A 12,009-nucleotide genomic window follows, 5' to 3' on the forward strand; every position below is an offset into this window, starting at 1 on the left:
ATAAGGGTCTTTTCCAACTGAGGATTTCTTCCTTTCCAGGGTCACAGGGGTGGCTTCTTATGTTTTTATACATTTTTTCAATAAAAGGGAATTGGGTAAAAGAGTCAGGAAAAGGTCAGGCACACAGGCAGAAATATAGAAATATAGGAATCATGATTTAGAAAACATACCCACTTATCCCTCCCTCTAGAGTCCCATAGAAGTTCAAGAGAGCACATAAATGTAAAGGGAGGTGGTTTCTCAGTAATAAATGTGCTACTTTCTGCTATATATGAAACATAGGGCATAAAACCTTGATTTTATGTACACACTATCTAACATGGGAAAGGGTCCTTATTGTTGTTAATGTCTTGGCAAAATGACCAAGGCTTAACCCTTATTATCCAGTCTGGTGTCCTTGTCCTTAGCAAAACTATAAGTTACTATCTTTTATTGGGGGGGGGGGGGGGTCATGTTCGACTTCATCAGGATATGAGATGGCTTTCCTTTGAGAGAGAGCAGGAAAAGTAAAGCTTTGTTCCTCACCCAGTCCCATTTTAGTGTGATAGTGAATCCACTTTCGGCCTTACACTAAATGCTAAAGGAGTTGTCCAAGGTGCTGGACCATAACTCTTGGTGGGGGGGGGGGAGATTAGGTCATTATATTGTCAAAGGCTTTCATGGTTGGAATCACTGGGTTGTTGTAGGCTTTTCGGGCTATATGGCCATGTTCTAGAGGCATTCTCTCCTGACATTTCGCCTGCATCTATGGCAAGCATCCTCAGAGGTAGTGAGGTCACTACCTCTGAGGATGCTTACCATAGATGCAGCACTCAAAAACCAGTGGGCCAATTGACACCAAATTTGGACAGTATACACCTAAGAACCCAATGTATGTCCTTCAATGTATGTCAACGACTTAAATCAAGACATAGTTTTCTTAGAACTACAGAGACACTCGCTGGAACACCCCAGCAAGCGAGAGTCCAAAAGTGGCAGGCCCAAACCCAGCACCTCAATTCATGGGTGATACCAGATGAGAGACTCCCCCCTGGGCACTCAGAAGACTGGGCGACTTGGAAGGCGCTGAACAGATTGCGCTCTGGCACCACGAGATGCAGAGCCAATCTTAAGAAATGGGGCTACAGGGTGGAATCCTCGGCATGCGAGTGCGGAGAAGAACAAACCACTGACCACCTGCTGCAATGCACCCTGAGCCCTGCCACATGCACGATGGAGGACCTTCTTGCGGCAACCCCAGAGGCACTCCAAGTGGCCAGATACTGGTCAAAGGACATTTAACCAAATACCAAATTTACAAAATCTGTGTGGTTTTTTTTCTTTTTCTTTTTAATCTCTGTGTTTGTTTTGCTCTGTTAGAATTGTAAAACAATGGTTGCTGATGACACGATAAATAAATAAATGTCCTTCACTCAAACAATTTTGATTTTGTCATTTGGGAGTTGTAGTTGCTGGGATTTATAGTTCACCTACAATCACAGAGCATTCTGAACCCCACCAACAATGGAATTGAACCAAACTTGGCACACAGTTCTCCCATGACCAACAGAAAATACTGGAAGGGCTTGGTGGGCAGTGTCCTCTGTTTTTGGAATTGTAGTTCACCTACATCCAGAGAGCACTGTGGACTCAAACAAGGATGGATCCGGACCAAACTTGCCATGAATACTCAGTATGCCCAGATGTGAATACTGGTGGAGTTTGGGGAAAATGGAACCTTGACATTTGGGAGTTGTAGTTGCTGGGATTTGTAGTTCACCTATAGTCAGAGAGCATTCTGAACCCCACCAACGAATTGGGCCAAACATCCCACATAGAACCCCATGACCACCAGAGTGGGCCACAGCAACGCGTGGCAGGGAACGACTAGTAAAAATAAAAAATCTAGGATGAAATTGTCACCATATGAAAGCCTTCACTTGTGTGGTGGGCAGTTGGTGCTTGTGGAGGACATTGGCAGGGCTATGTGGATATGTGGTGGAGGCTCCTTGTATGGAGTCTTTTAAACAGAGGCTGGATGGCCATCTGTTGGGGGTGCTTTGAATGCGATTGTCCCGCTTCTTGGCAGGGGGTTGGACTGGATGGCCCATGAGGCTGAGCCCACAATACTCTATGATTCTATGATTCTATGTTCATGGCACTCACTATAACCTGGAGGGAGGGCCATTTGTGTCTCCTGAGTAGTAGGACCTATAGCTGTTTCGGGAGGCAGGAACTTGTTTGTGTAAGCGGACACTCCTGCCATATACACACATACATATTTTCACTTTTATCATGTGTATAGATATTAGCTTTGGATAGCATATGGGTTATATTTATCGTGTCAGGAGCAAACCAAAAAGTTGTATTGCATTTTTTAACAAGCAAACAAAGCACAAAGTTTGTAAGCTTGGTAGTTGATTAAATGTCCTTTGACCAGTATCTGGCCACTTGGAGTGCCTCTGGTGTTGCCGCAAGGAGGTCCTCCATTGTGCATGTGGCAAGGTTCAGGTTGCATTGCAGCAGGTGGTCAGTGGTTTGCTCCTCTCCACACTCACATGTCATGGATTCCACTTTGTAGCCCCATTTCTTAAGGTTGGCTCTGTATCTCGTGGTGCCAGAGCGCAGTCTGTTCAGCGCCTTCCAAGTCGCCCAGTCTTCTGTGTGCCCAGGACGGAGTCTCTCATTTAGTATCAGAAATTGATTGAGAGTCTGGGTTTGAAGCTGCCACTTTTGGACTCTCGCTTGCTGAGGTGTTCCAGCGAGAGTCTCTGTAGATCTTAGAAAACTATTTCTAGATTTAAGTCGTTGACGCGCTGGCTGATACCTAAATGGGATGAGCTGAAGATGTCACTGCCTTGGTTCTTTCACTATTGGTTGCTACTTCCCAGAGGATGTCAGGTGGTGCCATACAGGCTAAACAGTGTAATTTCTCCAGTGGTGTAGGGTGCAAACACCCTGTGATAATGCAGCATGTCTCATTAAGAGCCACAATCACTGTTTTAGCGTGGTGAGATGTGTTCCACACTGGGCATGCATACTCAACAGCAGAGTATCAAAGTTCAAGGGCAGATGTCTTCACTGTGTCTGGTTGTGATCCCCAGGTTGTGCTAGTCAGCTTTCGTATGATATTGTTTCTAGCACCCACTTTTTGCTTGATATTCAGGCAGTGCTTCTTGTAGGTCAGAGCACGGTCCAGAATGACTCCCATATGGATATGCGTATGGTTAACACCCCCGTGGTGTTTGTTTTGCTGTCTGGGCCCCAGTTGAGAAGATTTCACCACACTTTCTGTCGCTATGAGAATTAGATTTTGAAAAGTTTGGCTTGTGGAAACAAGGATTTTCAAGAAAGCTTCGGTTTAGACACCTTTTCCCCATGATAACTCTTCCAAGAGTGAATTTCCCTTCCGAGGAGCAGATTTCTCTCACTTTTTGTTGTCTCAGCCCTGTTTTTAACTGTGAGTAGTTTGTAAGTCAGATGTTTGTAACTTGGGGACTGTCTGTGAATTTTTGTATCGTAAAGATTGGATGTATCATCTCAATGTTGCGGCAGGCAGTGGTTCCCACTAGTAGTAAAATGTGACACTATTGCATTACTTGTGATTCGTTATTTATTTACTTATTGTATTTGTATACCGCCTTTCTCAGCCTGTAGGTGACTCAAGGCAGTTAACAGGGTAAAATTCTATGCTTACAGTATTATAAATACAATTAAAAACATAACATATAATAAAAACTAAACAAATAATTCTATATAAATAAAAATGTAATGTTTGTTTGTGGGATTAACATAACTCAAAAACCACTGGACGAATTGACACCAAATTTGGACACAATACACCTATCAGGCCAACAAGTGACCATCACTGATAAAAACACTGAAAAACACAGCAGAAGAGACTTAAAAAGCCAAAAAACAAAAATTACATTACAACGGATGTGCAAAACCACATATATATACACAAACATACATATACACAAATATAAACATATATACACACACAAAACACATATACAGAGACTGGGCCACAGCAACGCATGGCAGGGGATGGCTAGTAAAATATAAATTCATAGGGTTTCCTTGTTAAAAACGTTGTCCGGTCTCATTGTCGTCGTTCCATTTTCCTATGTCAGTTACTCTGCATTTGCAAATGCTTATTCAAAAAACCACGTCTTGACTTTTTTCCCAGAATGTTAAAAGGGAGGTGGTCGATCTAATATCTATAGGGAGGGCGTTCCATAGACGGGGGGGGGGGGGGGGGCACCACTGAGAAGGCCCTGTCTCTCGTCTCCACCAAACGTACTTGTGACAAAGGCGGTAACAAGAGCAGGGCCTCCTCAGATGATCTTAAGGCCCTAGATCAGTGGTTCTCAACCTGTGGGTCCCCAGGTGTTTTGGCCTACAACTCCCAGAAATCCCAGCCAGTTTACCAGCTGTTAGGATTTCTGGAAGTTGAAGGCCAAAACATCTGGGGACCCACAAGTTGAGAACCACTGTCCTAGATGGTTCATAAGGGGAGATGCGTTTGGACGTGTAAGTTGGGCCAAAACCATTTAGGGCTTTATAGGCTAAAGCCAGCACTTTGAATGCTGCCCGGTAGCAAACTGGCAGCCAATGGAGCTGGCACAACAGAGGAGTTGTACGCTCTTCTGTTAGCAATCTGGCTGCCGTTCATGGGACCATTTGAAGCTTCCGGACAGTCTTCCAAGGCAACCCCACGTAGAGTGTGTTGCAGTAGTCTATACGGTTACTTCTCAGTTTTAAGTCATGGGGCATTTTTGTACTTGGTAATACTGTGGAATTCTTGCTGTGGTTAGAAGATGCCCCATAGCTCACCATGACCCAACTTTTGTTCCTTATCACAATCCAAAAGGATTAGGTTTATTGAGTTTTGTTTGGCATACAGTTTATCGGATGCCAGATCAGCTTATGTTAAATTAAAGAGCCACTGGATTCTTTGATGTTGTTTTCTCAGCTGACGTACACAGCTACCCCTGTCCTCTGGAAATCAAAAGCAGCCATTTGTCTTGCGTTCAAAGAGACAGGATGGTGAGAGGCATGCAGGACATGGAGTGGTCCTTTTGCTTTCAGATTAGTATTCCTTAGCAACTATCTCCCTGTTTATCTGGTAGAGGAATTGCCCCATTCTGTCTGGAGAAATTCCAGATTGATCCAGCGTAAACCTCATAGGCAGACTACCCTTCAAAGAAGCCGGCATCTCTGGGGACTCATAGATGGCTCCAACCACCACCAGTGGCATGACGGTTGTACTTGTTGCATTTCTCCCTCCTGAGGAATTCATTGAGACAGTTTCATGTGATGCCCAGAAACAAAATTATCATCTCCAATTGTATCCCACAGGCAGAATATTTGGACAGCATTGTTGTGGCCTTGCTAGTTAAGGGAATTTAAGGACTTGTAGAGCTCAGTAATGGATGTGTGCAGTGTTAGTATCCAGCCTCAAAGAAGATAATTCCATCTAACGACTTCCAGAAAAGAAAGAAAATATCATGGAAATACCAACCCTAACCCTAACCACTTTATTGGATGTGTTGCAATAGCAGATTCCCAGATTAGTTTAGTGTTTACACCTTATTTTATTTTCTGGTTATTTAATATTTAATGTTTATTTTGTTTGTTGTTCATTCGTTCAGTCGTCTCCGACTCTTCGTGACCTCATGGACCAGCCCACGCCAGAGCTCCCTGTCGGCCGTCACCACCCCCAGCTCCTTCAAGGTCAGTCCAGTCACTTCAAGGATGCCATCCATCCATCTTGCCCTTGGTCGGCCCCTCCACCTTTTGCCTTCCACTTTCCCCAGCATAATTGTCTTCTCTAGGCTTTCCTGTCTCCTCATGAGGTGGCCAAAGTACTTCAACTTTGTCTCTAGTATCCTTCCCTCCAATGAGCAGTCGGGCTTTATTTCCTGGAGGATGGACTGGTTGGATCTTCTCGCAGTCCAAGGCACTCTCAGCACTTTCCTCCAGCACCACAGCTCAAAAGCATCTATCTTCCTTCGCTCAGCCTTCCCTAAGGTCCAGCTCTCACATCCGTAGGTTACTACAGGGAATACCATGGCTTTGACTAGGCGGATCTTTGTTACCAGTCTGATGTCTCTACTCTTTACTATTTTATCGAGACTGGACATTGCTCTCCTCCCAAGAAGTAAGCGTCTTCTGATTTCCTGGCCACAGTCTGCATCTGCAGTAATCTTCGCGCCTAGAAATACAAGGTCTGTCACGGCCTCCACATTTTCTCCCTCTATTTCCCAGTTGTCAATCATTCTTGTTGCCATAATCGTTGTTTTTTTTTATGTTTAGCTGCAACCCAGCTTTTGCGCTTTCTTCTTTCACCTTGATTACAAGGCTCCTCAGCTCCTCCTCGCTTTTGGCCATCAGAGTGGTGTCATCTGCATATCTGAGGTTGTTAATGTTTCTTCCAGCAATTTTTACCCCAGCCTTGCATTCATCAAGCCCCGCACATCGCATGATGTGTTCTGCATACAAGTTAAAAACGTTGGGTGAGAGGATGCAGCCTTGCCGTACGCCTTTCCCAATCTTGAACCAGTCTGTTGTTCCGTGGTCAGTTCTGACTGTTGCTACTTGGTCCTTGTACAGATTCCTCAGGAGAGAGACAAGGTGGCTTGGGATGCCCATCCCACCCAGAACTTGCCACAATTTATTATGATCCACACAGTCAAAGGCTTTAGAATAATCAATGAAGCAGAAATCGATGTTTTTCTGAAACTCCCTGCCTTTCTCCATTATCCAGCGGATATTGGCAATCTGGTCTCTCGTTCCTCTGCCTTTTCTAAACCCAGCTTGAACATGTTTATTTTACTTAAGTGATATTTGTCATTACTGTTCTAATGCAGCACAAATACTATGTATTTTTGACATTAATATTTAAATCTGAAATAAATCTGAAATATATACAGAAAGTCTTTACTTTCTTTTTGTTTTGATGTTATCTCTGTATACGTGATTTTGCATCCAAGTGTTCTCTTGAAATATCTCAAGGTTTCCCTCGCTTCTTCACTCCTTGTGTTCATCATTCTTCTCCTTTCACTGATCATATGTACACTAAGGCAATGTTTCAGGTATTGACTTTCAAATGAAAGAAGAAGCCTCTGCCTTTGTTTGTGTTTGTGTATCTCGTTGTATATGATTTAAAATGCATTGAATGTTAGCCTATGTATGTCAATGCTGTAATCTGCTCTGAGTCCCCTAGAGGAGGAGGGCAAAATATAAGTAAAGTGTATTATTATTTAACCAGAGAAGTCAGCCATAGCAGAGCACCTTATGAACCAGCCTGGACACAACATATTATTTGAGAACACAGAAATGCTGGACCACTCCAACAACCACCATGTCAGACTACACAGAGAAGCCATTGAAATCCACAAGCATGTGGACAATTTCAACAGAAAGGAGGAGACCATGAAAATGAACAAAATCTGGCTACCAGTATTAAAAAACTCTCAAATTACAATAGCAAAACAGCAGAGAGGAAACAACCAGGCACAGCTTAACACCTCTCAACAGGAGATTTTCCCAGGCTCAGGCAGGCCTTCAAATGCTAATGAAGGTGGTCAGCTGAAACATTCACACCTAGTTTCAGCAAGGAAGAGCTCTTTGCCCCACCCCAGCCATTCCACAGATATATAAACCCATTGTCCTATTTCCAACAGACCTCACTACCTCTGAGGATGCTTGCCATAGATGCAGGCGAAACGTCAGGAGAAATGCCTCTAGAACATGGCCCTATAGCCCGAAAAAACCTACAAGAACCTAGTGTATTATTATTAATTTCTGTTAGAAATGTAATTTACTTGACTGGTTGCCCTGACACAACAAATAAAAAAACAAATAAATTATTATTAATACCCATCTGGTACTATTCAGAGGTTATAATCAAAGAGTTAAGGTGCTGGGTAGTGATAACAGCTGCCTTCTTTCTTGGCAGAGGCTATCTTATCTATGTTTGGTATAATAGAAACAACAGGGGTGCATTTCATTTTGGGAAATAGTGTGCCAATTTAAACTGATCTGGAAACTGGGAATGAAACTACCTCGATAATGCCAGGAGTTCCCTGAAAATTCCTCCAGATGGGGAAAACTTGGATATATTTCTAAAAAAAAAATGAGTATGTATACAGGAGCAAAACCAAGGACTCTTTTCGGGTCGAGGGAGGCTCTCGGTTATTGTTCTTTGTACTTGATGTATACATTCCTGAAAGATTAACGCCACTGCTGATATACCATGAGCATTATATAATGGTCGCAGTACCTCAGATCTGTGTAGCATGCATCACAATACCCTTCCACTCACTGGGCATGCTGCCAGGGGGCTGTCAGCCATTTATTGTATCTCTGTGTGGCGGGGAGGGGATATGTTGACCGTCTCCCACCTGCCATGTGTTAATGCTTAGGGAATGCCATCCACTTTCCTGGTTTCTCTCCCTAGCTTTCAGGATGGGCGGGTGGTAGCTATTTTGACTGTGTCGGAGCAGAGTCGAGAGACCTGCTGGCTAATAAGCTGGTGGTTCTTCCCCTTGGTTTGCCTTTTCTTATTTTCTAAATTGGGTTTAATTCCTCCTCCAACTGGACTCATTTCCCTTCTCCCTCCCACACCTGTCCTGTTCTGAGCTCCCCGGAAATCTGCTCCTCTTTTCGGCTTTCGTCCACTTGTCCGAAGGGATTAGGCCAATTTCTGTTCCTGGTCTCTGAAACCTTGCCCAGGCTTGGCTGCGGAGGGTCACTGGGCCTGGCGCGGGTGTCCTCTGGCCATCTCCCCAAGGTCGCCGCAGGTGGGACGCTCGCCACGCCACTCTCTCTGATCTCTGACTATGGAATGCGGACAGGGAGATTGCTGGGGGATTTAGGCTCTTTGCTGTACCAACCGCCGAATGCAGCCCCCCGCGTCTCCCCCACCACCCACGTCGGCTCCGCCTTTAGCCACTTCATGGGACCAAAATACCCCCTGAGCTCAGCTCAGGCCAGCCCAGGCCAGGCCAGCCCCACCATTGTGAGGATTAACATCCTTTAGCTGTTGCCCTTTCTCTATGAAATGGGAAGGTGAATGGGGCAAGGAGCAGAGGTTGGAAAAGTTACTTTGCGGAACTGTAAATCCCAGAATGCACACTGCTCATACTGCTCATACAGGTCTCGGCGGTGGTCAGGGGAACTTTTGCACAATGAAAACTTGTGCGCCAGCTGTGCCCATACCTTGGGAAGTCTGACTTGGCCACAGTGGTCCACGCTCTGGTTACATCCCATATAGATTACTGCAACGCTCTCTATGTGGGGCTGCCTTTGAAGACTTCCCGGAAACTGCAACTAGTCCAACGTGCGGCAGCCAGATTACTGACAGGAGCGGGGTACAGGGAGCGCACAACTCCTCTGTTGCGTCAGCTCCACTGGCTGCCAATTAGCTTCCGAGCACAATTCAAAGTGCTGGTGTTAACCTACAAAACCCTAAACCAGTGGTTCTCAACCTGGGGTCCCCAGATGTTTTTGGCCTTCAACTCCCAGAAATCCTAACAGCTGGTAAACTGGCAGGGATTTCTGGGAAGTTGTAGGCCAAAAACATCTGGGGACCCTAGGTTGGGAACCACTGCCCTAAACAGTTCCAGCCCAGTTTACCTGTCTGACCATATTCTCCACTATGAACCATCAAGGTTCTTAAGATCTTCTGGAGGGGCCCTGTTCTCGATTCCGCCACCCTCGCAATTGTGTCTGGTGGGGACGAGAGACAGGGCCTTTTCGGTGGTGACCCCTCAGCTCTCTCCAGATGGAGATCAGATCTGCCCCTTCCCTCCTGACCTTCAGAAAGCTAATAAAATCCTGCCACTGGGACAAAGCATTCCCAAAATAATTTAGTTGAGTCCAAGAATAATCCAATAATTACTGACCACATTTGCGGACTGAGTTGAACTTGATTCTATCTTGGCGATTTGGCTTATGTGTATTTATTCTGTCTGTATTTTAACTTATTATGTTTTTAAGATGTTTCTAGATGTATTTGTGCATTGAATTTCTGCTGTTAGCCATCTGAGTCCCTCCACGGAGGTAGAGAAGATCAGGATATAAAAGTTTTCAATAAATAAATAAATAAATAAATAATACTGGCTATGGGAGTCTGAGCATTTGCTCCATTTCCTAAATGTTTCCAAGTTGTGGAAGGACGATATTGGGTCTTACCTCCTACTTTATGTGGAAGAACAGCCAGTCCATGAATTAGAAGCTGCCCACCAACAGTTAGCCCCTAAATAGCAGCAACAGACTACCCAACCGTGGTCTTCCCCCTACTATAAGTGTATTATGTTTCTGTGTGAATTATGCTTGAGGAACTATTCTGAATGCAAGGGGCACTTTTCCAGCACTGGGACCTTCCAGAAACAAAGCAGAGGAGGAGAAATGAAACCAGAATAGCCAGAAGTTCACTTCTTTGAAAAGCATATACCAGGGGTCCTCAAACTTTTTAAACAGAGGGCCAGGTCACAGTCCCTCAACTGTTGGAGGGCCGGATTATGATTTGGAAAAAAAGCATGAATGAATTCCTATGCACACTGCACATATCTTATTTTTAGTGCAAAAAAAAAACACAATACAATAATAAAAATGAAGACAATTTTAACAAATACAAACTTATTAGTATTTCAGTGGAAAGTGTGGGCCTGTTTTTGGCTGATGAGATAGGATTGTTGTTGTTGTGTGCTTTCAAGTCGTTTCAGACTTAGGTTGAGCCTGAGCGAGGGCCGGGTAAATGACCTTGGAGGGCCGTATCTGGCCCTCGGGCCTTAGTGTGAGGACCCCTGGCATATACAATAAATTTGACATTCTGTTTCAAATATCAATTACCTTCTCTAGAATGATCAGACAAAGGATTGACTGGATGGGGGTTGAGGAACATAAAACAGCCTTATTGACCACATATGACTCCAAGGCTGTCCACACTTTGTGTGTTCATTATTATATTTGCATCTATATGTGTAGGTTAGTATATGAAAACTTTTTATAAGTATATAAGTGTGTGTTTGAGCAGCATGTATAAGTGGCTAGTAGAAAGTAGGCCTTAACATTAGGGATTTATTGTATTTACTAGCCTTCCCTTGCCACGTCTTGCTGTGGCCCACGTGGGGGTTCTGTGTGGGAGGTTTGCCCCAGTTCTATCGTTGATGACGTTCAGAATGCTCTGTGATTGTAGGTGAACTATAAATCCCAGCAACTACAACTCCCAAATCTCAAGATATTATTTTCCCCAAACTCCATCAGTGTTCACATTTGGGCATATTGAGTATTCGCGTAGAGTTTGGTCCAGATCCATCATAGTTTGAGTCCACAGTGATCTCTGGATGTAGGTGAACTACAACTCCAAAACCAAAGGACACTGCCCACCAAACCCTTCCAGTATTTTCTGTTGGTCATGGGAGAACTGGGTGCCAAGTTTGGGTCAATTCCATCGTTGGTGGGGTTCAGAATGCTCTTTGATTGTAGCTGAACTATAAATCCCAGTAACTTCAACTCCCAAATGATATAATCAATTTTTTTGAGTGAAGGACATACATTGGGTTGTTAGGTGTCTTGTGTCCAAATTTGGTGTCAATTCGTTCAGTGGTTTTGAGTTCTGTTAATCCCACAAACGAACATTACATTTTTATTTATATAGATTGATTCTGGGCATCTTTCTTCTCTCTCATATTTTCCCCGCCTCTACTTTCTTTTCTCAGAACTGCTGGAGACCCGCACGGCCCGTCCCTTCAGCTTTGCCTTCAACACAAGCGATTATCGAATCTTGTTGGTGGACCAAGACCAGGAACGACTCTACCTAGGAGCCCGGGACTTCCTTGTGGCCCTAGATCTGCACAACATCAACAAGGAGCCACTCATTGTAAGTCTGAAGAAGAAAAAGAATCCTGATGGGTTGGAACAAAAGTTACACCTTGTTCGGGAGCATTCCTGTATCCAATTGTAGATGGCCAGGTCCTGCTGAGGGAACATTTGTGTTGAGTTGATAGGCAGGTGCCA

The 12,009-nt window shown here is 44.3% G+C and overlaps 1 protein-coding gene across 3 annotated transcripts in view; it reads left to right on the forward strand.

Moving 5' to 3' along the window:
- The window catches only part of LOC132765475 (semaphorin-3F-like), a 73,169-nt gene that overhangs the window by 20,712 nt on the left and 40,448 nt on the right, over window positions 1-12,009 (forward strand). For all 3 annotated transcript variants that reach the window (XM_067464168.1, XM_067464166.1, XM_067464167.1), the window contains exon 3: window positions 11,712-11,872. In XM_067464168.1, coding sequence (XP_067320269.1) covers window positions 11,712-11,872 — 161 coding nt within the window. The remainder of the gene's footprint in view (window positions 1-11,711; window positions 11,873-12,009) is intronic.

Source organism: Anolis sagrei, chromosome 2 (genome assembly GCF_037176765.1).
Source record: "Anolis sagrei isolate rAnoSag1 chromosome 2, rAnoSag1.mat, whole genome shotgun sequence".
Taxonomy (NCBI): domain Eukaryota; kingdom Metazoa; phylum Chordata; class Lepidosauria; order Squamata; family Dactyloidae; genus Anolis; species Anolis sagrei.